The following is a 25,265-nucleotide window of genomic DNA, read 5'->3' on the forward strand; positions in this document are numbered from 1 at the left end:
GAGGGGAAAATATATTTATATATGTATATATAACTCTCACTCGGATCGCGATGCGCTTACACATGTATATGTACATTAATAGGCCTAACGTTTAGTTAACATTAAAAATCGTTTCGCTTGGATCGTTAACGCCAGTCTCCTTACGTTCTAGAGCATGCTTTCTACAGGGATATCACTTAGCAACCTATATGCAGCCGAACAGGCTGTGCGCCGCATGCCGCATATATCCGTCCGTCCAACGCATCTCTTTCTCGGAACAGAAGTCCATTCATCGAGGACAGCTATGTAGCGTGTGATATAAAAATGATATCTCGATTAGATTCGATGTCGAACAACAACAAGTCGGAAATAAGTCTGCCGTTATATTTATAGTCTTATACAACCTCGTGTCGGGGCGACACTTAAGTTCGCCGTAGCGCCGCACATAGTGATAGATCGAAAGCGTGTGAGAGAGAGAGAGATAATTACATCGCGATTGATACATCGATCGACTACAATCCGCCGATCCGCTTTAGTGGCGTTTAGGATAATACTCGGGACGCGATACCTTTAGAATACAGATTTCTCGTTACGGCCGTGTTTCTCGCACGTTCTCACAGAATTAATTAACATTGTTATATATTTACAGATTAACATTTTTCTCTCAATGTGGTTCTGGAAACACCCGGATTTCAATACAAATTCTGGAAGTTCGGTGGCAAAACGGAACGTCTGAGGCCTTACGAATTCGTAAGTACAGGCCTAATCTCTAATTAACGCGTTTACATCGTTTTCTTCTATTTTCAAAGCGGTCACATTAAGATCGGAGTGTTGAACGATTGTATTTATAACGATTGGATCGCAAGAGATCACTTTACGAGGGAAGACGATGTACCTGTACAAGTGCGAAACTATGACTAACTGATATACTCGCGACAAACGACTTGTCCGTTCTAAAATATATCTCCAAAAGACGTAAGATGCAATCAAGTATTTTAATTGAGCTTCCACGGATCTCGTGTGATTATAAGGTGATTTTACTCAAAATCGTAATTATGGAGGAAAAGAAAAAGAAACGGAGCAAAGATTCTTCCGAATTCGCTTAAAAACTATTATTGTCACGCATTACACTTGCAAGACGGTGCATAATGGTGTGTCGCACATTTCGTTTAAAACCGAAGCTCGGCGTATGAGTGAACATATATATGCACGTAAAAAATTGTCCCGTTTAAACGGCCTGATCTGCAGCGAAATATAAAAGTACAAAAAGACGTGTGATTATCGAGCGAATCTGAACTGGTGGTCTCGTTTGTCTTAAACTTTCTTTTTGTATAAGCATGGTCAGTGTTAGATGCCGATTTTAAGTTAGTTGCCTTTTGATTAAAATAAAATTCGTGTTACATATATACATATATGTATTACGCAAAAATTAATCATACAATTCTGTGAACGAAATTGCAAGAAGAAGCTTTTCAAACTTATCTACGATACTCTACGAATGCAAAGAGGTACCTCCGTCGTTAAAAGCCATTGCGTTTTTTACGTTAATTACGTTAATTCGTTAAGCTTTTGTTAATTAACTTCGTGGAACTGTTCTTGCGATGCCTTGCGATAAATTTTCAAAATAGCATATGCGTGTCGATAAAAAGTGCGCTTTAAAATAATGAATAAAGTAGATCGGTATCGAAGTAAATACCTTCTCTCGCGGAAAAGAGGGGAAAATACGTTACAAACTATTCAGTACGTAAATTTAATTACGCAAAAATGCATGTATTCAAAGATTATAGCCTTACGATAATCAAGCCAACTTACGAATTGCATATCGATATCTCTCTATAATGTTCGGGGACGGATTACACGCGAAATAAAAACTTTTACGTTTGAAACGGCGTTTCTCTTTACCGCGTTACTTTTTCTCTATGCAGGAAATTGGTAACAATTATGTAATATGTACCGTTATCAGTGGAATTTAATTTGAGGAATTGACAGTTCCACTTAATGTAAATATACATTTCTCTTTCTTGCAAAATTTATTGCAGCTATACGAACGTTATGCAATTATGAAGTATGCTTGCGAGACATTATTAAGTGATTGAGCCGCCCCAAAATATATTTCGTTTTCTACGCACGAATCTTAAATACTGTGCAGTATATTGATAATTCGATCAACATAACACGCATTCGATTATCAAGTAAATATGATAATTATACTGCTCTCTAAATTTGCCAGATTTCGCAACGTGGAACTATTGGTTGCTAAAAACTAAAATGGAGACGAGAGAGAAAATATATATATGTGTGTGTGTATATGTACATATTATTCAATGTACGCACATCTGCATAAAAATAAAGTCTCTTTTTATGTCAATCTGATTAGAGGAAATAGCTTTCAGTCCACTATTGTTAGTTAAAAGTATTAAATATATTTTATGGAATACTGATATAAAAAACTAAATAGTGCCTCGTATTTCCTCTTATATATCTATAATCCTCTCTTACGTTTTCGCCGTTATTTACTTAAAATTTCATTTTCATAAAAAAATAAAAACATTTTTTTTTATATTCAACACGATTGCATCGAATAAAGTTACTAATTTGTCGTTTAAAGCGGCCTACAATGCATTTCTTAGTCACATGTCGTCCTGTCACGATATACTTTCATATTTAGGACAGAACAGAAGTGTTTTTTCCGTAAATGTTTCTCTCTCGCGGTGTGCCTCATTCCTATATGTATAATATAACCACGTGACGCTACGATATATCACATATCGCGTTATTAGCACCGTTTCAAAGCCATTCCGTCACGGGAGAGGGGGGGGGGGCGGAATATGCTTCGACAAGCGGGTGAAAATAAATGGCTTCGACGAACGCACGTCGAATTAAGACTTGTACGCGAGTCGTATTTGTCCGTAAGTTCGGTGATATATTACTCGTGAAAAATCAACGAGGATCGCTTATCACTTATCGTCGAATGAGGCATCTCGGAAATGCAATAAACAAAAAAATGCTTACATTGGCACTCAGATTACTGAAGAAATAAACCTATAGCAAAATCATCACACACAGTTATCGCGAGGCAGCTGCGTTTCGTTGAATAAAAAAGAATCACATATAATTCTTACGTCCTATCGAACTATCGGGATTTAAGTACTTTTCTATCCTCCTGTCGTTCGTGATAATAAAATTAAGATAATTAGCACAATCCTTCGTAAATTCTATTAAAATACATACGTAAAATAAGTAACGTAAAACAATAAAAAAATGCAAATTGGTACAAGAAAAGCACAGGCACCCATCTGGAAGGACACTTGCGCTATTTTTTCCATTCTTTCTTTTCTTTTTTTTTTGGAACTTCACGTCGCAAGGTTTTTTACGCTACTGACATTGGGAGAAGTTTTGTCGTAACAATCTAGAATATGTGCAAATATACATTGAAGATTTGCATGTAATTCTGATATGTGTCGTGAGTTTGAAATAAAAATTGTGGAGCTTAAGCCGCACGCGATTGCGAATATATGTCCGGGCATCGGCTGTCGATTAATTTTATCAAAGAGAGTGATAAAAACTCCGGCAGTTACAATGAGATCTGTTAAAATTATCGGGGGAAAAAACCAAGCGAAAGAAAAATACTTTTACGCGGGCGATGAGAATGTCATATGGAATGTTGCGTTTTTCACCGGATCACGCGAATACTGCATCGACGGAGCAAACAATACCAAATGAATAAATATATATGTGTGTGTAATATATATATATATATATATATATATATATATATATAAAACAACAGTAATAGCAATAAACGTTATTCTAGTAGCAGTATTAGTTTTCTTTCCTCATTACTGACGCAATGAGAAAACAGCACAGAGTGGTACGGTAGTACGGGCAGATAAATGTACTATTGATTTCTCTCACCCCTTAACACCGACATACGTATTATACTTTGTTGTTAACCGATGCGTTTGCGAGAAGTGGTACGAGCTGTTCGGAGAGCTGTCCTATTGTCACCTGGAACGCCGCCTGTTTCTCCTCTAACGCGACGACCTTGTGTTTGAAGCAATTTAAATTAATGTCGCGTGTATCCCCGCGCGCATGCAACTGATGTACTGAAATGAAAATTTAATAGCGGATATGGATCACATTTGATATTTACCCTTTCCAATAGTTTGCTGTAGAGAGCATACGGAACGTAGGCCGGCTTATCGGACGCGCTAGGACTGTGATCGCCGTGCGACGGGCTCGTTTCGGCTCTCGGGCTTTTATCCTTCTGTTTATTATCCTCGTTATCGGTATCCGGCTTGTTAGCGGAATCCACGGCATTTCCTTGTGCCAATCTAATGAGCGACAAGACAATGTACATTATATATTTCCGCGAGTGGATTTAAAAAAGAGTCGTGGAAAAATCGAAACCTACCGCGAGAAATTTCGTTCCTTCTTAACTTCCACCTTGTCGACTCGATCCACCGTGGCGATTTTTCTCCTCTCCATTTTCTCCTGATTAATCTTCAATTCTTCGACCTGCAGGGGACATCGACAACGGTATTAATAACAATTAAACGCATATTCTTTTTATTTTATCCCTAAGAGTGGCGCATTACCCATGGTGCTTTTCTCCTCGCTTTCGCCGCAAGCCCGTCCGTTTCCTCGTCAGGTATTTGCTCCAGCGTGGTATCGGTGCGTCCATTAGACAGATTGTCTTCCTACAAATTATAGAAGCTATTAGAATTAAAATCTATATTTTTACTTAGAATTTAATAAAGAACGTCAAAATTCTTTTTTTTACCGTGCTGGAAATGGCTGGCAGCGTCGAGGATGCGCTCACCCCGGTTCCGGCGGCGTGATGGCGTAGATGCTGCGACGAGGGTGGACGTCGCCGTGGCGCCTTAGCGCGAGAGGCCGTCAAATGCGCGAGCGGAGTGCCCTCCCCACGTTCCACGCCGTCCAGTTCCTCGCGACACTCGGACGCGGTGCTTGTCGTGCCGCTGATACCGTTATTATTCCCCACGTCGCTCACGAGACGCTTCAGGCTCGATATAATCGAGTGGCCGCCGGCCGTCTTCTTATCGCCGCTTCCGCTTCCGGTAGCCGTCAATGACGACGACGACGACGTCGAGGTGGACGACAGTGTGGATAGGCCCTTCTTAGCGGTGTCTATAACGGGGAAATGATCTGGCAAAATACGAAGGGTTACACTCGCGCGAAATAGAAGTATCGCTTTCGATATGAAAACAGTGTCTCACCTGATATATTACTTGAATGTAGATTCCTGGTGTCCAGACTTCTTCTAACGTGCGCCTTCTCGACCTTTTTCACTTGATGGGAATGTCTAACACTCGACTTCGCGCTCAGCGACGTTGTTTCGTGCCATTGGGACTCTTGTTCCTGGGACTCGTTCTTCGTACCAATCATCTCGACGAAATTGTCGGGAAATAGGCCCACTTGTCCCTTCAATTCTCCTTTCCACCAACCCTAAATTATAAAATAAATTATTCTACATATTTAATATATTAATTAATTAAATGTATTACTGCAGTCATTATCTTGTTTCTTAATTCATTGATGCTAATCAGATGGATTATAAACCTTATCTGGCGCGTCCTTGGATAAGACAGAGATTACATCTCCCTCGACCAGAGTAAGCTCGTCCTCGTTGGCAGCCTCGTAGGGAAAGAGCACCCTGCACAACTCCTTTTTATCTCCTCGCTCCTTGTGCCTCTCCTGTTCCTCGGGAGCTGGCGGGGAGACAAAGTTCGAGGGAAACACGCCGACTCTGCCTCTGAGACGACCCCTCCACCATCCCTCCTCGACCTCCCCCAAGAATTCTATGGAGTCTTGCGGCACTAGAGTCAGCTCGTCCTCGTTACAGGGATCGTAACTGAATAGGACCTTGCAGAAACGTCTACCGGCTCCATTTCTCAGGGTCACACTCTCGTCGGATTTCGTGCTGCTTACGGTCTCGCTGCCGTTGCTTCCGCTAGCGAAACCGGGGTCCAATACCTGCATGCCAGACATTTCCGCGTGAGAATCTATGAATACGTATGGATGTGATAAATCACAAAAGGGATGTGATCCGATGCGTAAATACCTTAACAAAATTATCAGGAAACATCCCACGCTTGTTCCTCAGAGTGCCCTCCCACCATCCACCGAGCATCATCTTGATCTCAGTGATGATGTCACCCTTCTTCAGTGTCAACTCATCGTCCTCCTGCGCCACATAATTATACTCCACTATCGCCTCCATGACTGAGCTAGAGCAGTCCCGAGAACAGTCGCCGAGTGTGTATTCCTGCGAAAAAGCGGCTGTAATACAACGCGACGAGACGGCACGGAGTTTCGATCGACTCTGAACTGGTTTTGTGATTATCTCGGCGCCGACACGCCTCGGCTACGATCGACTGACGCGCGCGGAGCGTCGCGCGAGAGTCTCCGCGCGGGAGGAAGGAACAAAAACGGGGTCGCACGCGCGGAAGCGGACGTTGTAACGCGCGTGTAAATACGTACGGGTTACGAGGTGACGTGCGTTCTCGGGCTGCCTGGGTGCGTTTCTGTCTGACGGACGGTCCCGAGCGAACTCGCGTACTCGCGCATCGCAACGCGCGGGGCTCCGACGCGACGCAGCGCAACGCGCAACGCGGGCGATTTGCGCGACGCGACGCGCGGCGCGGACACGGCCCGCCGCGTGACACGGAATTCGGGGCTTCTTTAGGATCCCGGGCGGAGTTGACAGCTCCCCGTATCTGTCACCGCGGCCATCTTAATACGCTCCGGAGCACCACGGTTGCTCAGGCAGCTCCGATCTCCGGGGCGAAGTGGTGCGCATGCCACCTGCTCTAGAGGCCGTCGACATCGGACGCGCGCCGTCCACCGCCATGCTCGGTCGAATGGCGGAACGAGCGGCGCGTGTTGCCCGTGCCTGACGTACGCCACGATTTTTCACGGGTTCGAAGATGTTCGCCCTTTAATCTTGGAATCCAGCGGCGACTCGGCGACTCGGCGTCGCGTCGAAGCCCGTTGCAATGAGAAATTCAACTTGGGACGAGACGAAAATATTTTATCGTCAGTCGTTCGCAACTACGATTGCGGCACGTTTGAACGCGGAGGAACATGGCGGAGCGGCCGGATTCTTCCGACTCTCGGGACTCTCGGGGCGCTCGTACGAGATGCGCCTCGGCTCATCTGCCTGCGTGATTCATCTCTCGACGCGACGCGCTTGTTTGAATGGACGCGCGTCGCTTGCCGTTAATGTGAGTCATGACGCGCACGTGCCTCAAGATGCAATCGTGCGGCGATTGTAGTCCGCGCACGTATATCCCTACCTCGCATTACTGTTTCAGCACAAACAAAACAGATCCACAAATTCGAAAGATATGTGCTTTCCGTTCTTCGTCATTTAAATGTCCCTCGAGGAGGAGAAACGGAAGGTTGACCAAAGACTATTATTTATACCTGGGTCCTTAGAAATATTTTTATTTTTTCCTCATATGCAGAATGCAAGAAGCGGATTCTCTTCGATAAAGCATCTGTCTTCTTCTCGTTGATCGTCGACGGTCTTCTCTCTCGTTTAATTTCCACCCGTCGTCACGGGCACAATCGCGATCTCGAACGTCGAATGACGTGACACACACGCGACTGCCGGCCTACGCGCGTTCCACGCGTATCGCGGACGGACTCGCGCAATTTGCGAACGTGACAATCCGCTAAATCCCGCCGTCGATTAACTCGCGCGGAGCGGAGCGAGCGCGCGTTCTCCATTCCGAAGGAGGAGAGGAGACGCCGCGCAATGTGTGTGCGCGCGCGGTATGTATATATACCTACCTACCTGTCAACCGGGTATCCTGCGCGCTATCTCCGTCGGCTTCCTGGTGCGTGGCGATATTCAGCGCGGGCGCTCAGGTGGAAAACGGTGCCGTGTACTCCACCATTTTCAATGCGCTGATTCACGCTGATAATCGCTCGCGCGGCGCCTTATCGCCGAAGACTATCGCGTATATTGGCGACGCGCGGCGAATACCGAAGGCGTCGCATCGGACGTGTGTGTGTGTATGTGTGTGTGTGTGTGTGTGTGTATGTGTGTGTGTGTGTGCGCGCGCGCGCGCGCGCGTGTGTCGTAACGTTTGAGCAATTCGTTTAACACACTCGGGTCACGCACTTGAAGAACCGTTGCATTACGATGCCGAAGCCTCACTTTCCTCCTTACTTTTGTCAAGTATGAGTAATCCGCTTGTTTCCTTCGCCCCGCTTGTCTTCTTTGTTTCCCGCTTTATTTCTCTCGTTCCACTTGACCTTTTCGTGCAGCTTAATTCTAATAATAAGCACTGACTAATTAAAAATTTGTTATCCTTCTCTCTGTTGTGTATCTTTATTTATTATTGATTCAAACATCGATTGAACGAACTGAACAAATTGTTTCTCTACAAGCCTACTTCTTTTTTTCCGCTTTATTTCTTAGATGATAAACATCGACTAATTTAAAAATTTGTTTTCTTTTTCTCTCTTTTTTTTTAGTGTCACAAAATTATCACGATAGATCTTTCACTCCGATAAGAAGAAAGCGTAGCGTGTCATAGGTAAAAAGTGTGTATCTTTATTTATTATTAATTCAGACATCGAGTTGAACAAGTTGTTTCTCTACAAACTTAAAAACTTCTCTTATACACTTATACATTTAGATAATCGATCGCGAAGGTTGAATTAAATTTATGTAATAACATGATGAGACCATTATTGAGGGGTGTGGTGATAAAATGACAAATGAAACGCTTGTAAAAGCTATATCGTTATATCATACGTTTAACATCTCCGTATTTATCTCCCCGGGGTGATCGGGCAAAGTCTTCTTTCGCTTTACAAAATCGGTGAAAAGTAATTATACACAAATCGCGCGAAACAAACTCAAACTCTTAATTAACTCATTGAGCATCGAGAAGTTTGGAACAAATTTTTGCGAAGAACGCTTAAAGTTGGTTTGGTCTCAATTAAAGAAAATTGCCAGCCGAAACTGTTCGCCCGATCAGCCACATTCTATCTCTATATATCTTAACAAGATTCGTCATAAAAACACAGCTGACTACCTATCGTAAAACTTTCATCGTATCGTTGAAAATCGCAAAAGTTGTTGAGAAAATCGAGAGCTAGGAATTCGCAGAGCCGTAACTAGAATATAAAGTGAAACTAATAGATATTCGATTTTGTACAATCTAGAGAGACAAAACTGTAGAACACGCCAAATTCTATAAATTTGTAGAGATTTTACAAAATCGGGGATCTCTACAGATCTAAGAATACAATTTAAAGACCCGTGCGAGTACGAAGAGTGAATGATTCCGGCGCGAATACGTGTGATCCCGATATTCCGTCACCCATATTTTTTTCGTGAAGTTTCGAGGACAGAGTTGACGGGACGATTGATAAGACGCCGTTCGTATCGGATTCGCGATACGCGAAAAGGAAACGCTAGTTACGGCGCTGCACGCGCGCGCGCATTATATATACGTGGCAGGCTCAACTAATTGTAAGTCACGTAAAAAGATTCTTCTCTTCAGAGAAAACCCTCTTCTCTTCAGCCGAAGACCAGCTTCGGACGAGAAATCAAAGCACTTCGATGAAGGCGAACGAGCCAGCGTCCCTCAAAAGAAATTCATACAAGCGACTCTACCGTCCACGTGGGCGACGTCGTTTCTTACAAATTGACTCCTCTTTTTGTTTTTCTTTTTTTTAAATTATTTTCTCCACATCTCTCGCGAGGAAACAAGCACCCGCAATCTCAAATAAAAATTCTACATTCGAATGCTGATTTTACGTATTTATGATGAATTTACGCAAGAAGCGTTTCTATTGCGCCTCTCGACTTTTCGCGCCGTCTTTTCTTGGCTAGAGAAATTCATTTTTTTAAAAGGATAATATCAAGTTCTACGGATGCTTTTTCTCGCTATAAACAATCCGCAAAACGAAAATTAACGAATGTATAATCTTGACAAATCACGCGCGCATTTAAAGAAGAGTCGACGAGAATAGAGCACATCCTGGCTTTCCTAATCGCATCTAATCTCCGTTAATCCAAGGTTTCCCAAACTTTTGAGATATATATACACTGGTCCTCGGACAACAATACAGACATTCGGTTCGTCCAAATTTCTATAATTGAATTTAAAAGAAATCGTTAAATTTTTCTTGCCACATTAATTTTCGGATAACCGCGATTGCAGTCATTTAAAAGCGATTTAAACGAAATCTCATTTAACTGGGCGGAAATACATTTCGTTGTTTTCTGCATCATTTTTAATCTTGAAAAAATATGCATCGAAAAAATTCAGCCCACGTCCGCATTTCAAGTTTGGGAAATCCTGATTGCTAATTAAAGGGCACATGTAGGTTGCTTAGCGAACGAAATAATTGAATTTTCCACGTTTTTATACAAATACGTCGCGATTTATAAATATATAAAAGCAACAAATATATATCATTGTTATTCGTGTGTGTATATATATATGTATAATACATATATGTATATATATAATATAGTCTCGCACAAATGGTACAAAGCCTATGCCGTAAAAACTAATTACGTTTATAGGATTGCGGCTGAGAAAACAAACCGTGTGTGCCGTGACGATCGCTATTCCGTTAACGTGGCGCGATTCGCGAAGTTGATCTCATTTCGTCGCTACAATGTCGATCGATCGCGCGACGGATATAGTGCGCTTCTCGTCTCGAGAGTGCATGCGCTCTTTGGAACATCGGGCCGCGTCGCGCGATGCAAGCCCGCGATCGCGCGTGCTGCAAGCGTGCGAAAAAGCGCGAACCGCGGACTCTCGCAAAGGTTATTTTCTCGCGAACGCGCCCTCAATACCATCGCACCGCCCAGGAGAGGATCGCGGGACTCACAAGATTGCCGTTCGCAATGCAGTTCCGAACTGCGCCTGTGAATGCAGCCTGAAGCGGAATCGTGAATTCGTTATTGTGTATACAAACCGGAGATCGTATAGGGGTGAACGATCGTTCGCGATTCGCCAGAAGAGACGAGAGACTCGATTTTTATGAGATATATTATACTTATGAATGAGAAAACAATACAATATACCGCAAGTATCTTATCGATTCTCCCTCGTGTAATCCCAGAAGATACAATATCCACCTCGGGGCGACTAATAAATCGAGATTTTAATCGTAGCTTCAATCGGGCATCTGATCGCATTATCTTCCCACTAGTTTCCCTTTGATCGATCATAAAGCGATCCGTTACGATATCTCGTGCAACGTATTTCTTATCTACCTTCCCCTTTGTCTTTATTTTCTTTCTTATAATCACTGATAGGCACAATAAAGGCTTTTACGTTTCTGCCAGCGTAAATGAGAAGTACGTATGGTGAAAGTGATTTTATCAAAAGGCCGATAACGATTCTATGTTCGGTTAATTGTGGCATGAATCTCGATGCAATAAATACAAATAATATTTTCTGAATAATATAAGAAAAGTATTTCTTGTAATGTGAAAACGACATGTGAATAGGACTGGAGAAAGTTCAATCAAACCTAAAGAATAAATTTTTATAACAAATCTTCTTGCGGTTGAAACAGTTATACGTTATTGTATGGTTTATATTGTATATGTATATTCTCAATTATTAGGTACAGCCGTAAGTATAAAGCATCTTTAATTTATTGCATTTTCTTGGAAAAGGCAGTAATAAAAGTTAAAGCAGAATTCAGAATATTATAATTTTTATAAAAATAAATATCATTGTTCAATAAAACTGTTTTTTAAATTTATTTTTCGTTATATATAGAATGTTTGTGGAAGTGCTTTATACTTATGGCCAACGATGTATTTTAGATTCTTATCCTTTGATTTATTTTCCAATCCCATTTACTATGACATAATCAATAAATTTTCCCGACAAACAAACGTATCGATTGGAAGAATTTCTAAAAAAGAAACGAGAACCTCGATTTTATATGTTCGTTTCTCTCTCGACATGTAAAAATTAGAGAGATTAAATCTGCATCATTTAAGTTTAATCGAATGATTTACGCTACGCGTTAAAACGTGCACGTATTGCAGTATTGTGTTACATGGCAGCTATAACATAATTTCTCTCTCTCGCGGCTTTTATAAATCATCCTCTGGCCGCAAATATGGCTCGTGAAAAATGCAAGGACGCTATTGTCCTCTTTTTTTTCGTACGACTATTAAGTGCTCCATTTCTTTAAATGCTAAACAAAATTGGTGCTGCAACATTCTGTGGTAGAATGTATATTGCGTTTATCGCGAAACGCCGCCGTTCGTCGAACATAACGCGAATCATCGAAAAAGTTCCATCACGATTATCAAAGCGCATTAATTAAGCGTGGATTATCACGGGTGTGCATCGATATGAAAGGTTTGATATACAGATGTCAAGTGCTCGTCCAGTATATCGATTCAGCCTCGTTTCGAGAAACTTCACTTCAGGCTCTGAGAACATCATTTTTTATTATGAACACATGAATGTCGGCGGTCCTTTCTTGGACCTGAACGGCATTCGCTAGTCTTACGCTACACCGTTTTCTCAAGGCAGAAGGAAAGTTTTATTCAACATCGATGTCCATGTTATTTCTTTTAAAGAAAGCCTGGCGTGCAGCAGTGCAATAAATCGCGGTTTCTTTGGTATATATTTAGTTGAACGAAACTTTTTAGGATATTCCAGAATGTTTCCTTGAATATTAAACAGTCGTCTCTCTTAAGTTTGCTATTTTCAGCACGAAATATTTGCGTAACTTTAAAATTAGATCGAGATATTTTGAATTTTTGTTATCTACGTTTAATTTGTTAAACTCCTTTAACTTCGGAAATCACGTGTTTGTAAAAAAATAAAAATTATTCACATCTCGACATTAAAACGAAGTCTATTCCTCGTAGTTTGGTTGTTCGCTTCGAATACCCGACATCAAAGAAACATTTACGCAAACTTTGGCATCTGTGCATCAAATGATCCCGACGTAATCGCGCAAGCTCCTCCCCTGAGGGAGCAGCCCTGGTCCTCGTTGAGAGACATCGGTAGTAATCGCAAGTCTTATATAGTAATATCGTTTTTTTTTTTAGACGGTAATCACAATGCGCTTGATGATGTCTTTCCTCGCATAGACATACTAGAATAGTAAATACGTCGACCGTTGCGAAAGTGTGTCGCCTTAATAGCATCGAGAGGATGTTTTCCTTTTTAGTTAGGCCTCATACCAAGCGAATCTAATTGAACGTTCTTAAACTGCTTATGATACCCAATGAATGCGAAAGTTCGATTCGCGAAAGTCTAATATCGGCGAGACTTTTCCGAATAATTGTTCGTAGACAGATACACACGTCTCGCGAGCCATTCGAGAAAATCTTGTCGAAACTCCCGTGTCTCGTGACTCTCAGCTAATAGTCTTTTCTCTCCCGGCTGATCCGCTATAATAACTCGATGGATTTACGTCAAACTACTCGCGCGGAGCAAAAGTCACTCGGTTCACTCGGAAGAATTAACCGAGATGTTCATGAAACCGGCCTGTCCGATTAATCAGATCAGAATTGTCGACGCGTCTCTCTCTCTCTCGATGATGCGTTCAGGCATTCCGATTACCTCGTGGCATAGAGAGAGATTTCCGTCGAATCTCTCTACATTTACACGCGAAACGTGACTAACTCGCGCCGCTATAAATAGACATCTACGACGTGTAATCATTATACGCGTATCATAGATAAACTTTGCGATAGTCTCGAATGTATAGCTCGGGCCTAACCGTAATGTGCGTGTACGTGTGTGTGTTTTCGGATTATCCGGAGCGAAAGCTCGTGCCTGTCGCACGGGCGACAAATGTTTCCTACGGCGTTCATCACGACGGCGATCCTGCAGGATCGCGGCGGATCTCATTTTTCTCGCGCTACTTCGGCGTTACGCCGTCGTGTCGTCACCCGCGGGCTCTCGCGCGTGTAATAGGGTGCAGGGTTTCACGAGATAATACCTATAATATCCGTTGCGATTATTGCGGATGATGTTTTGGTGGTACGTTGTGAATACTTGCCCGGGTCACCCACTCGCCGGGTGTACAAACACCTCTCGCGTCGTCCAAGGTCGAATTCCGCCCGACGACGACCGACTCGCGACTCGCGTTGCGTATATGTACAGGTATAGAGATGAGCGATATTCCTCCCCCTCCCCCCTCGTGCGCACGATGAACAGATGAAATCCTTTGTGTTCCCGGGATTTAATTCTTGGCTAGCCGTCGAAACTTGCAACCGGCCGGATGAGACCAGCCGCGATCGTCCACCGAACTAACAGCTGCATCTCCAGGCGTCACCTTGCTGAGACGGTGACTGCGCCTTAATTATACTGTCCGCGCCTTCTCTCTCGGAAGCCTCGAACAGGCTCGCCTGCAACAGCAATTGTTCATTGCGCTCGAGAAAGCTCGGTCCCGTTAAGTTTGCAGTCAAAAGATAAGAGCGGAGATAATTGTTTCGTTGAAATCTCTTCTATATTGTAAAAGGGATCCGTAAGAAGAGTTTCCGCTTCAATTTATTTGCTGCAGAATGCAATTATGCTTAACATAGGAAGGACAGTTTTTAAATACTTGGAAAAGTTTGTTAAATCATGCGGGAATGTAATAGAAACGTTTTTTTGCGTATAGCAATATCAAGTTGGATTCTTACCCGGCGGCCCCGCTGTTCCCGTATTCTTCTAGCCAGAGTGAGAAAAGCCTCCTCGATGTTGATGTTCTCCTTGCACGACACCTCGAAGAAGGGCATATCAAAGTTCTCGGCGATCTTCTGACCCCTCTCGGCGTCCACGGCGCGATGCGCGGTCGCGTCGCATTTGTTCGCCGCCAAAACTTTTACTACGTCCGGTGACGCATTCTGTGATGCAAACGACGGAATTGCTTATGATTCACGATCACTCTCGTATTGACAATTCATTGCATACAGACGAACTTCGCGAATCGATCCCGGAAACATTCTCTCGTGAGATTAATTTCCTAATGTGTTCAAAGCTTCAATTTACTGAATCCCCGATTTAACATGTTCGATTCGATTCGCTGTACGTACAGCTCATAATCTTTTAACATATTTTATCAACTTTCCCCACCTCGAGTCGTTTTCGGGTCGTGATTTTATTCAAGCGGTTTCTCTTTAGCACTTTAAATTCTGAACTTCCTAAGGTCGCTTTAAACGCGGCCATTTAAAAAGTAATACGCCGCGAGTCTATTTCCGTTCGCGTAACGTTCTATCTTTAGAATCGATTTTATAAATCTTACTTCTTGGATATTTCGCAGCCAATACGACAGATGGTTGAAACTCTCCAGACTAGTGACGTCATACATCAAAAGGATACCCATGGCACCACGATAGTATGCCGTTGTTAAAGTTCGAAATCTTTCTTGGCCGGCGGTATCCCTTTCAGAAAGAAAAGATGCATTCACAGATATACTTCCTGCTACTTTGTTTTGTTTATACACGACTTATCATTTACATGCAAATTATATGCTTTAAAAAATTCCGAGGAAACTAAAAATAAAAATTACTCCGATTTTTACTTTAATTTTAAGAGCATTAAGTTATTGATTACTTTTTTTATTTTAAAAGTAAAAACTAAAATTTTTCGAGAAAGAAATGATGATGAAAATTAAATGATTTCCTCATTTAATTTTCAAACGTTACTTGACGATCTAATTATCTATTAAGAACTCGCGAGAGAGGACTAATTAATACTCACCAGATTTGCAATTTAATCGGCGTTCCGTCTAAATTAATGATCTTCTGTTTGAAATCAATACCTGCGAATATATTCGCCACATATGTCATCATGCATAAATACTTTTCGAGATACTTAGATATTGAGGAAATTCTAAAGTTCAAGTAGAATCAACGACTCGTGATACACTTCAATTATGTTTGTAGCACGGAACAATTAGATGCTATCACTAATTAGATGGCCATTGCAACAGTTTATACACCAGAATTTCATACGTTTCTCGCGTGCAAATAGGATGATTAAAGCCTTATGTATACGGGAGAGCTGAATTACTTTTTGTAACGGAGAACACGGAATAGTTAATTATAGATATAGACATTTCCGTATAAGCGAGGATGTATCTTCGCAACATTTTTATAAATTACAACGATCTGTATCGAGACAATTGCCGGAAATATTTTCGGCCCGGCAGTAAGTTCAAAATTAGATAGTTGCATCGCGACGTCGGAGTTGGGGCGGATGCGACCGGATAATCAGCTGATCGATGCTGACTCAATATACATTCTACGGAATACATAAATAAGCCATCGTTCGCGATCAATTGACAAGTTTTGCTAAGTTTAATGAATAGAGTAATTATTATACGTTTATTTAAAATGTAAATAATATTAAATTTGAAGGGCCAAAAAACAAAAAAACCAAGCTGTGACTCTGCTTCTCATTATTTCGCGACAAATGGAAAGGATAAGGACGATGCATTAAACGCGTAAAATTAGAGCGACAGTCAAAGAAATAAATTAAATAAAAAAATGACTTTCAAACTGCAGGTGAGATTTTCATTGGAGACAAAGACGTGACCTCATCGATACTAGGGCTTAATTAACGACTACCTGTGTCAATCGATGTGCGGGACCGTATCCAGGGCAAAATTAAAACGCGTGACTTTATTGTTATTGTTACCGGGAAAGACGAGTTGTCGGAACCAGTCGCAACTGGCGCCAATGACACGTCACGATGATCACCCAACAACAAGTCGCTGAAACGGATCGACGGCGGTCGGGCCGCGGGTGAGAACGGGTGACCCGGTGTTATATTTTATTTACGATATACGTACGCATAACGCGTGTCTCCTCACCTATCGTCGAGATGTAAGTGTCGTAGTACCGTTCGTCGCAATAGCGATGCACGATGCAGGTCTTGCCGACGTTCGAGTCGCCCAGCACCAGGACCTTGTACGTCGCTGCGAAATCCAACGCCATGTTTGCCGTGGGTCTCGGGCGGTTTTGAACTGTTGTTGGGTCGACAACAGAGTCGTCGGCCGGGGGTTGTTCCTCGCGGACGCCCGAAGGCGGCGGGGGAAACGAGGGGGTGGAAGATCGATTCGAGGCTTGCGCTTTGGCCCCCTGTATAAGGTAAAGGGGTTGAAGGCGTCCTCACAATCGTCCGCGACTTTTCGTCGCTCATGCGCGGGCTTTCGCAGACGTTGAAAGAGCTCGCGGTGTGAAGAGACGCGCGACGTAAAGCGCGCGGTCACTGTGTGCGTGCCTCGAAGATGAGGCCGAGGATCGACGGAACGACGAGACGGTGTCTACCGGGAACAATATGCAGCTCCCGCTACAGTCGTATATATGTATAATACATGCAACATACGAGAGAGAGAAAAGAACGCAAGAGAAGACTGCTCTTCTATTTTTACGTTTCTCCCTCCCCCCCTTCCTCTCTCTCTCTCTCTCGTGCGCGCGCGTCCGAGTCTCTTTCTCATGTATAATAAAATCTCACGCGCCTTGCGGAATAATTCGATCCGTCGGGCGCGAGAGTTCGACGATCTGCGTGAAGGATCTGCATGTACGCCGCGGGGACGTAATAGGGAAATGATTAAGCAATTATCAGAAATTAGGCCGCTTTATTTTATTCAACATTACCAATCGGACCGAGATATCTTTTTTTTCTGACAGAAATCGTCAGATTATATAATTATGTATATCGACAATTGCAATATTCCTCCTACGCTCCATTCGATAACAAAATACCATGGGAATCAAATTCGAAAATTTATAAACGTTCGACCGTTCTCCACGATCGATTTACTCTACGTATCGCAATACACTATTTTGTCTTTTTTTTTTACGTGACGAAATGTCTACCTCTCGAGTACGCTACGATCATGTCTATAATAAGTTATCCCTAAGAATTAGGTAAAATGACGCGTGTAACTACTCAAGTACTTTTCGGGAATGGCTTTGTCGTAAAGTATATGTCCTGCAATAAATATATGTGTATATATGTATACACATGTAACAATAATAAAATTAGTTTTGATATTTTGGTGAATTCAAGCCGCACTCGTTAATCAGGTCACCATATCTACCAGGATATGTGTCCTGCTGCACAGATAATATTGCATGTTATCCATCCAAGATCGTTCATCCTTTAGTCCAAGTAAACGAGCTTCTAATTACCAGATTAGAAGTAATATGTCAACGCGCTAGCATTGTATACGACGTTAAAAAACTAGCAAATCGATATTATTGTTAGCGATATTGTTAGCGTGTGTAAATTCCTTTTTCTTTGCATTTTAAATGAGAACTCTTGAAGTAACAATCTTGCGTTTTGTCGTTAAAATACACGAAACTGCGGTTTCCCTTCGCCATTGCTTATCGCCTTAGTTAACAATAATCATATAAATAACATATTACGTGTAGGCACTTTAAGCATTATAATTTGTATAAGAAGTTTAGGACACTATTTTTTTTGGTTAGCATTGCCTGTAAGTTGTACGCGATCCTGCCTGCCACGATAACGTCTTGCTTACGTAGGCTATCTACATGATATGTTCTTAATTAAATGTAATACTTAAATTCACTTATTTGTTAGAGTTAGACGCTACCGCGCTCGCAGCCTATAAAGCATATCCTAAAATTAAAGCAGTTTTAACGACAACAAAGTCTTCACCTGACGCAACTTCTTCCGTTGGCAAATCTTGTATAAAGACTCGCTCGAAAGGTTTCATATAAATATTAATAAATAATAGAATAGAGCGCTTAGTTCACGTGAACAATAAGGTACATAATAAACGGCACCGGTAACTTGAAACTCAAGAAGATGCATGCAATTCAAGTTTCAGTCAAAAATTCTTTTTAGAACACATTCGTTAATAATACTATCACGGAGCAAATCCACGGGAACAATCTGTGACATATGAAAAATTCATATCGTGTTCCCGCGGTAAAAATCGACAATGTCACAAGGACTAGAGACGAGAGACGTTTTTTTTTTGGCGTTCGCGTTAGACCGAGCTTTTCGCATCGCGGAAACAATTTTCCGCTTTCAGGAAGAACGTTTAAATTAACGAAGGCCATTTCTCGGAGGAACGGAATCGAATCGCCGCCCATTCCGCGAAATTAATACGCTGCCCTCGACGATGTCGCATTACAATAGAAACGACCAGATGCACAATCCGATCATCACGATGCTCGACATGTACGCTAACGAGTTAGGAAGATGGATACTGTAAATACTTTCTCGTTTGATCAGCCACAACGGAACGACGACTTGGAGGATATCCGGTATCATGAAGCCCAGATCGCGTATCACCTTCGTGCACAAATTAAAGAAACAAGTTACGAAACGTTATCCCCTTCAATTATCACTCGTAGATTCCTTACCTGGTGCGCGTGACCCTCCCCTCTGACGACATTCTCGAAAAACTGATCCCATCCGCCCGCCACGATGTGCAGAAGGGCTATCGCGGCGATGCCGAACGCCTTTCTGTGAGTTATGGGATTCTTCTTGTCCGCGAGAGACACCACCCAGGCGGTGGATATCAGCTCGGTGATGGTGAAGAACAGCTGATGATACCATTGAGAGTAGAAGTCGTCGTTCCAATAATTAATGTAAACCCACCACGAGTAATAATTGGAGAACAGTGCGGTCGAGAAGAGGAGCATCATGGACTGCCTCAGTCTCTGCTTCATCGCCAGTTTCGCCAGATACTTCATCGTCTCGTAAAACGCGATCACGCCGATGACGACGAGTATCCATATTTTCAGCATGTTTGAAGTGGCGTTGAAGTACATGTGTTTATAGGGAGCGATACCGGATTCGTACGAGCCTGTGAAGAAATCAATTTATATAATTGGGTCTGCGATTTAATAAAGTATATCTGTAGAATTTTCAACAAATGTTTGTTACCTTTAAAGACAGTGTCCCAGCAGGAGCAGGAGCAGTACCGTTTATCCACGACCCTCGAGTAATCCTGCCAGAAATAATATAAAATTGCGATCTGCAGTGGTGGAATTGTCAAGGGCCCTATCATGCCCACGAATCTCGAGCCGCTCGTCGCGATGTTTCTGCACAAGGTACGCTTCAGCATCTTTAGTAGAGCCATGGTACGTCTTGATTGACGAATCAACCGATATTACGAATGAACAGATAGCAATGCGGAGTGTCGTTTTATGTCAACAAATGGAACGCTCCCCCTTATCACATACGCTGCTGTCATTATCGTAGATAATAATAATAGCTCTGTGCGTTGGCATTTGTGGACTCATTGAGTTGAGAAACTCAAAGATAACACATAAACACTTTAACGGAAATACCTCTAATTATATTTTACAATATTTCGTATATGAATCTGACTTTCACTTTGGCGAACGCTATCATCCTCTTCACTTTACGTAAACGATATCTCTAGCTGTGCATCTTTTATACAAAATCATAATCCTTTGCATTAACATCCCTGGACATTTTTCAAAATTAATATACAGTGAAACAAAAGTGAACGGACTCTACAACATAGGATATAGTTTAATTCTTCTAACATATAACGAGTCCTCGGGTATGAAACGGCAGGTAATAAACAAAAACTCAAACGAAAAACTGTTCAACACATGTTTATTGCAACAGCACGTGCTTATTTCACACAATGCGCATTGTTATTTGTGCGCCACACGGTGAAAACTGGCGTGGAGGTTCCGTCGGCCCTTCGAGGGATTTCTCGGCCGTTACGTCATAGCGATTAACGTGCTCATTTGGGCGGCAGCGGGCTGCAACCGCGTCGTCGGTGCGCTCCGAGAAGGGCACCCCCACGACTTCACATGTCAACGAAGTCGACGACTTCACGTGCAGGACCGTTTAATCCAGGAATGGACGGCCAGAGAAATGGAGCAAGCAGCCCGCTGCCGTATCCGTTAGAAAACGCCATCTTCGTGCTCCAAGTTATTTGGCGGAAACTCTTGCTTCGAATGGCAGGAAGTAGCGAGTGCAACCCGACTGCAGATACAAATTGATTCATAGTCAATTAAAGCGCAGATAAAAATGTTGAAATGTAAACGTTAAAATTGCATCTTTTTCTCCGACTCGATTTAATATATTTAAAATTGCAAATATTATTGTTAAATAAAAGCAAGACTTCAAGTTGAAGTCTGAAGTATCGACTACCATTAATTCAGTGTTCTGTTCCGTTAGTACGCGATGATTTCTGCTAGATGATTCTATTTTGATGTCCGATCTTAATTCAATTTCCAGACGATTATTTTGTCTATATCGAATATCCGCGAATAAAAAAAATTATGATACAAAAATGTTTGATGTTATATGAACATTGTTACAGTTCATATATTGCATAGCTTTCTTCCATTATTTTTAACCTAAACCTAAACTTCAGTAATTTCAATAAAAACATTTCTCTTGGAAAAATTGCAATAATGATTTATTGAAAAATTTATAAATAGAAGTGATAAAGGGTATCACTTATCTCGTATTTGTGTTATATTATTAGAAAAGACGATTTTCCTAGACTGCTTCTGACAATTATCTTACTTTCAATTTACATAAGATTCGAAAATGCCAAAAAAATACAGAACTAAAAGCTTCCAATTGTGTCATTGTTGTCACAAATGGCGCTGCCAATGTCTGGTGCCACGAAAAGAGAAACCCCATCCTCCCTTTAACAGCGGAACAGAGCCAGGTAGCAAAATGGGCTTGCATCCCAAACTGAAGGCGCTTGTGCCAACGTCGCCAGCTGTGGGTTCTTACCATCCTCGACCGATCGATCATAAATCCTTAATTATTAGGTAAAATACAATCCCGATCTATCTCGAAATCGCACAGGGAGTTTCTAATAAGTAGGACAAATCATGTTACAGTTGGCGAAGACAGCAAGAAACAGAAGAATTTTCCGCCGCGATGAGCAGGTTGGCAAAGGAAATTGAGGACAAGAAGAGCATAATAAAAATCGATCGCGGACCCGCAAGTTATGATATACTTCGCTGGCCAGAAAGGCCAGTTATAGACGCTTTAGGCGAACCTTGTAAGAGTTTGCGAATGGATGTTGGTTTCGGGACCGTTCCGCAATTCCAAACGATTTACAAATCCACCACGCCCGGTCCAGGTTGATAACATCATCTTCCGAAAAAATAAATCAAATTATCTCGAGAGAAAATTAGAACACACTTGCTTCTATTTTTCTGCAAGATTAAAACAAAATTTTCTAAACTTAAAAAGGAGAATTTTAAAAGAAAGGTAAAATCTTATTTTATCTTTCTTTCAAAATATATATAGCTTGATATATCATATCGTAACATTCTCATAAAAATTTAAAATTTCTTAAAATTTTATTTACGAAAAGTCTCTGAATTATGTTTTAATTAACAATCGTTTTATACTCTTATTATATTTACAATTACCTGGTTGACGTCCCTTATCTTTTTAAGGATACACACTGAGAACGCACAATCCCTTTTTCTTTTTGGATCAAAAAAGGTTACAAGATTTTTCCCATACACCTTCATTTGAGTACGACAATTTAGCTCCCAGATTCCGAGAAACTATAAGTACCTGCAGGTCTTTACCATGCAATAGGTAAAGTGAAAAGTCATCTTTTATATTCCACCTTTCTCCCTCTTAAATGTTATTTTATTTTTCTGTTTTTAACATTATAAAAGAATCGATTTTTACAATAGATACAATGTGAAACATCCAAATTCACTGCAAGTCTACCTTGAGAAGGTCACAAGCAAGAGGGGACCTTACGATCTTTTCACAGGTAACAAAATGAAATTTCTTCAAAATATGTGCGTTTTCACTAGTGTCTAAAATAATGTGTGCACATTTCACAAATGTATTTTGAAATACACTTCAAAATACAATTTAGATATAGATTGAAAAAGCTTGCTCGATATATAGCTCGATATATCATATCGTAACATTCTCATAAAAATTTGAAATTTCTTAAAATTTTATTTACGAAATAAAACCAGAGATTTAATTACAAAGTGCGTACATCTTTATTTTCAATTTGAGGTCCGAGAGACGAGAGTACTATCAAGGGTTACTGGGCACATGCAAAGTTAGAGGATCGGGATGATTGGCCACGAAAATTGCCAAGTGAAATGGAGAAGCTCTCGAGCAAATGTAACTATTTCAAAGGAAAATGGTCCACCAATCCTAGGTATTAGAAAAAATTGCAATAAAAAAATTATGAGTAAAGATACGTTCTAATTATAACTTGCGTGTATCCCAAATGCGAGTAGAAAAATTATTTTGAAAGAAAAAATGTCCTCTTAAAGATATACGAAGAAACCGGTTACGAGAATGATGTTACAAGATATCGGCACGTGTTACAAGGATCCCGATGAACCGGGGCCTGGTCATTACAATCCTCGGACACCGCAAAAACCGAGTTCGCTCAAAAGATATCCCTTCGATAGCAATATAGAATATGCGCAACCACTTCCGCCAAGTGACATTCGTCCTGGACCAGGAAGATACAAGATTAAACAGAAATATCATGTAAAAGGATACGGATGGACGTGTGTTTTCAAGAGCAAAGTGCCTAGAACGATCGGCGTCATTGCGCCATCGTTATATAATGACTAATAGATAATTTCTGCGGATAATTTAATAATATAATAAAATAATATAATATAATAAAAAACATAAATTACAAAAACAATTTATTAGCGTATTTTTAATAGAACTAAAATTCGATTACTCTGTGTATAGTTATAATTCTATTAAAAGTCAAATTATTTTTATTACATCAGTATAAAATTTGGCATATATATAGAATTAATTTCATGGCAATTATCGATCGTAGGGTGTAAGTTTCATTACATCGAGAGCCGCCGCGGCGAAAAATCTACATGGATCGCGTGATAGCCCCTGTCCCGCGCGATGAGATCGGCGATTGCTCTAATTTAAAAGTCCAATGATCGTCGTGATTTATCGCGTGGATTAGCCCGAACGGCATGCCGTTTTCGTCGGTTTTTTTTCCGTCGACGGTGTTCCTCGGTCGGCGAGAGGCGCGAGGTTTCGTGCCAGGTGGGAAACGGTAACGGGAGCCCCGCGAGATAACGACGCACACTCGACTATTATCCCGAGGCTGCACCGAATGTATAATTCGCATGTGTGCTATGAACTTTGAACCGGCTGCACGAGCGCATCCCATATCGACCGCCCTGAACGCGTGCAATTGCATTTAAAGCTTCTGGCCATTTGCCATTGCTACCTTAAACTGTAACATCAAAAAAAAAGCAAGAGAAATGTACACAATAATTCTTTCGAGAATGTACATTAAAAATTCTTGTGCAAATTTAAGTAAAAGTATGTTACTCTTAAATAAAGCAACATTTGTACTTGTTAGAATAGAATTACAAAATATATCAAAAACTAACTTTTGGTTTTGGGAAGAAATTAAAAGCCATATTTTTATATATTATTAATTTGAGAGACAACTCGAATTAATAATATATAAGCTATGAAACAGCTGTCATAGTTGTGAACAGAGCTTATGTCGTTTTTTTGACTATGCCACAATACATTTCAGGTACAGATAATTATTTATTAATTATAACAAAACAAAAAGAGAATTTTCGATACATTTTACAAATCAATTCTACCAATTATGAGATTGCTTTATAAAACATTTCCATTTTAATATATTTTGTAAAAATTTTTGTTGTGTATTTTCTTGCTTCTGATGTCACAATATGAGATATAGTAATAATAAATAAACAGGAGCCTTAACTGTTCTCGAACGATCATCTCTTACATTTAGATCTTTGCCACACGCGTCATTCGTTTGTTGTGGAACGTCCCTCCCTCTTCTCCCGTCCAAACTTAATCCGCAACAAAACGCAACGAAATTTATTGAATTGTATGATTGTGACAAGATTAAGAAATTGTCACTGCGTCCACGGTAACGGCTGTTGCCTTTACGCAATCCTGAATTGTTACAATGCGAGGATCAATGAAGCGCGAACGTAAGAAAAAGGTGTTGCGCGGAAAAATATACCGCTAGTTAGGAAACAGTAGGCGCGATAAAAGAAAGAAAGAAAGAAAGATTTTCGTTCGCTTTATAAATTACAGTCGCATCAAGATATGCAAGATATACCCGCCGTAGAACCAGAAGCACGTCACGCGCGCGAGCGCGAGCGCAAGAGAAAAAGTGAGAAAAATTCCTCGCGGCGTGCCATATGGCGGATAATTTCGTAGATTGATGGAGGATTTCACGGAGCAACTGACACCCAGTATACGGGTTCCCATATAGAAGCGGACGCCGTCGCCGCCGCCGCCGCT

The 25,265-nt window shown here is 41.3% G+C and overlaps 5 protein-coding genes across 7 annotated transcripts in view; 2 read left to right on the top strand and 3 right to left on the bottom strand.

Moving 5' to 3' along the window:
- Window positions 1-3,709, top strand: part of LOC105454888 — a 6,929-nt gene extending 3,220 nt beyond the window's left edge. The window contains exon 5 of the mRNA XM_011697830.1: window positions 629-3,709. The gene's annotated coding sequence lies outside the window, so the exon portion shown is untranslated. The remainder of the gene's footprint in view (window positions 1-628) is intronic.
- An 85-nt stretch (window positions 3,710-3,794) lies between these two features.
- Window positions 3,795-8,025, bottom strand: LOC105454889 (SH3 domain-containing kinase-binding protein 1-like). Of its 2 annotated transcripts, none has more exons than XM_011697832.1 (9): window positions 7,802-8,025; window positions 6,065-6,268; window positions 5,563-5,976; window positions 5,220-5,448; window positions 4,763-5,148; window positions 4,578-4,679; window positions 4,394-4,497; window positions 4,133-4,313; window positions 3,795-4,023 (listed from the first exon to the last, which is right to left on the bottom strand). In XM_011697832.1, the coding sequence occupies exons 2-9, from the start codon at window positions 6,221-6,223 to the stop codon at window positions 3,916-3,918; spliced, it is 1,683 nt and encodes a 560-aa protein (XP_011696134.1). In that variant the 5' UTR covers window positions 6,224-6,268; window positions 7,802-8,025; the 3' UTR covers window positions 3,795-3,915. The 2 variants fall into 2 exon arrangements, with proteins under 2 accessions (XP_011696134.1, XP_011696133.1); XM_011697831.1 differs by lacking the exon at window positions 7,802-8,025 and adding an exon at window positions 6,484-6,584.
- Window positions 8,026-8,543: 518 nt separating this feature from the next.
- On the bottom strand, window positions 8,544-17,170 carry LOC105454890 (ras-related protein Rab-8A). The gene is made up of 5 exons (XM_011697833.1): window positions 16,822-17,170; window positions 15,708-15,768; window positions 15,250-15,388; window positions 14,648-14,851; window positions 8,544-14,371 (listed from the first exon to the last, which is right to left on the bottom strand). Exons 1-5 carry the CDS (start codon window positions 16,943-16,945, stop codon window positions 14,273-14,275), a joined length of 627 nt encoding a protein of 208 aa, XP_011696135.1. The 5' UTR covers window positions 16,946-17,170; the 3' UTR covers window positions 8,544-14,272.
- A 645-nt stretch (window positions 17,171-17,815) lies between these two features.
- On the bottom strand, window positions 17,816-20,935 carry LOC105454891. The gene is made up of 3 exons (XM_011697834.1): window positions 19,878-20,935; window positions 19,352-19,797; window positions 17,816-19,280 (listed from the first exon to the last, which is right to left on the bottom strand). Exons 1-3 carry the CDS (start codon window positions 20,071-20,073, stop codon window positions 19,116-19,118), a joined length of 807 nt encoding a protein of 268 aa, XP_011696136.1. The 5' UTR covers window positions 20,074-20,935; the 3' UTR covers window positions 17,816-19,115.
- Window positions 20,936-21,185: 250 nt separating this feature from the next.
- Window positions 21,186-23,625, top strand: LOC105454892 (uncharacterized protein C1orf177 homolog). Of its 2 annotated transcripts, XM_011697837.1 has the most exons (7): window positions 21,186-21,430; window positions 21,523-21,760; window positions 21,833-22,077; window positions 22,400-22,547; window positions 22,649-22,731; window positions 22,989-23,136; window positions 23,255-23,625. In XM_011697837.1, exons 2-7 carry the CDS (start codon window positions 21,531-21,533, stop codon window positions 23,562-23,564), a joined length of 1,164 nt encoding a protein of 387 aa, XP_011696139.1. In that variant the 5' UTR covers window positions 21,186-21,430; window positions 21,523-21,530; the 3' UTR covers window positions 23,565-23,625. The 2 variants fall into 2 exon arrangements, with proteins under 2 accessions (XP_011696139.1, XP_011696137.1); XM_011697835.1 differs by having other exon boundaries at window positions 21,186-21,760.
- The last annotated feature ends 1,640 nt before the right edge of the window (window positions 23,626-25,265 follow it).

The sequence above is a fragment of the Wasmannia auropunctata genome, unplaced genomic scaffold, assembly GCF_000956235.1.
Source record: "Wasmannia auropunctata unplaced genomic scaffold, wasmannia.A_1.0 LD335973.1, whole genome shotgun sequence".
NCBI classification, from domain to species: Eukaryota; Metazoa; Arthropoda; class Insecta; order Hymenoptera; family Formicidae; genus Wasmannia; species Wasmannia auropunctata.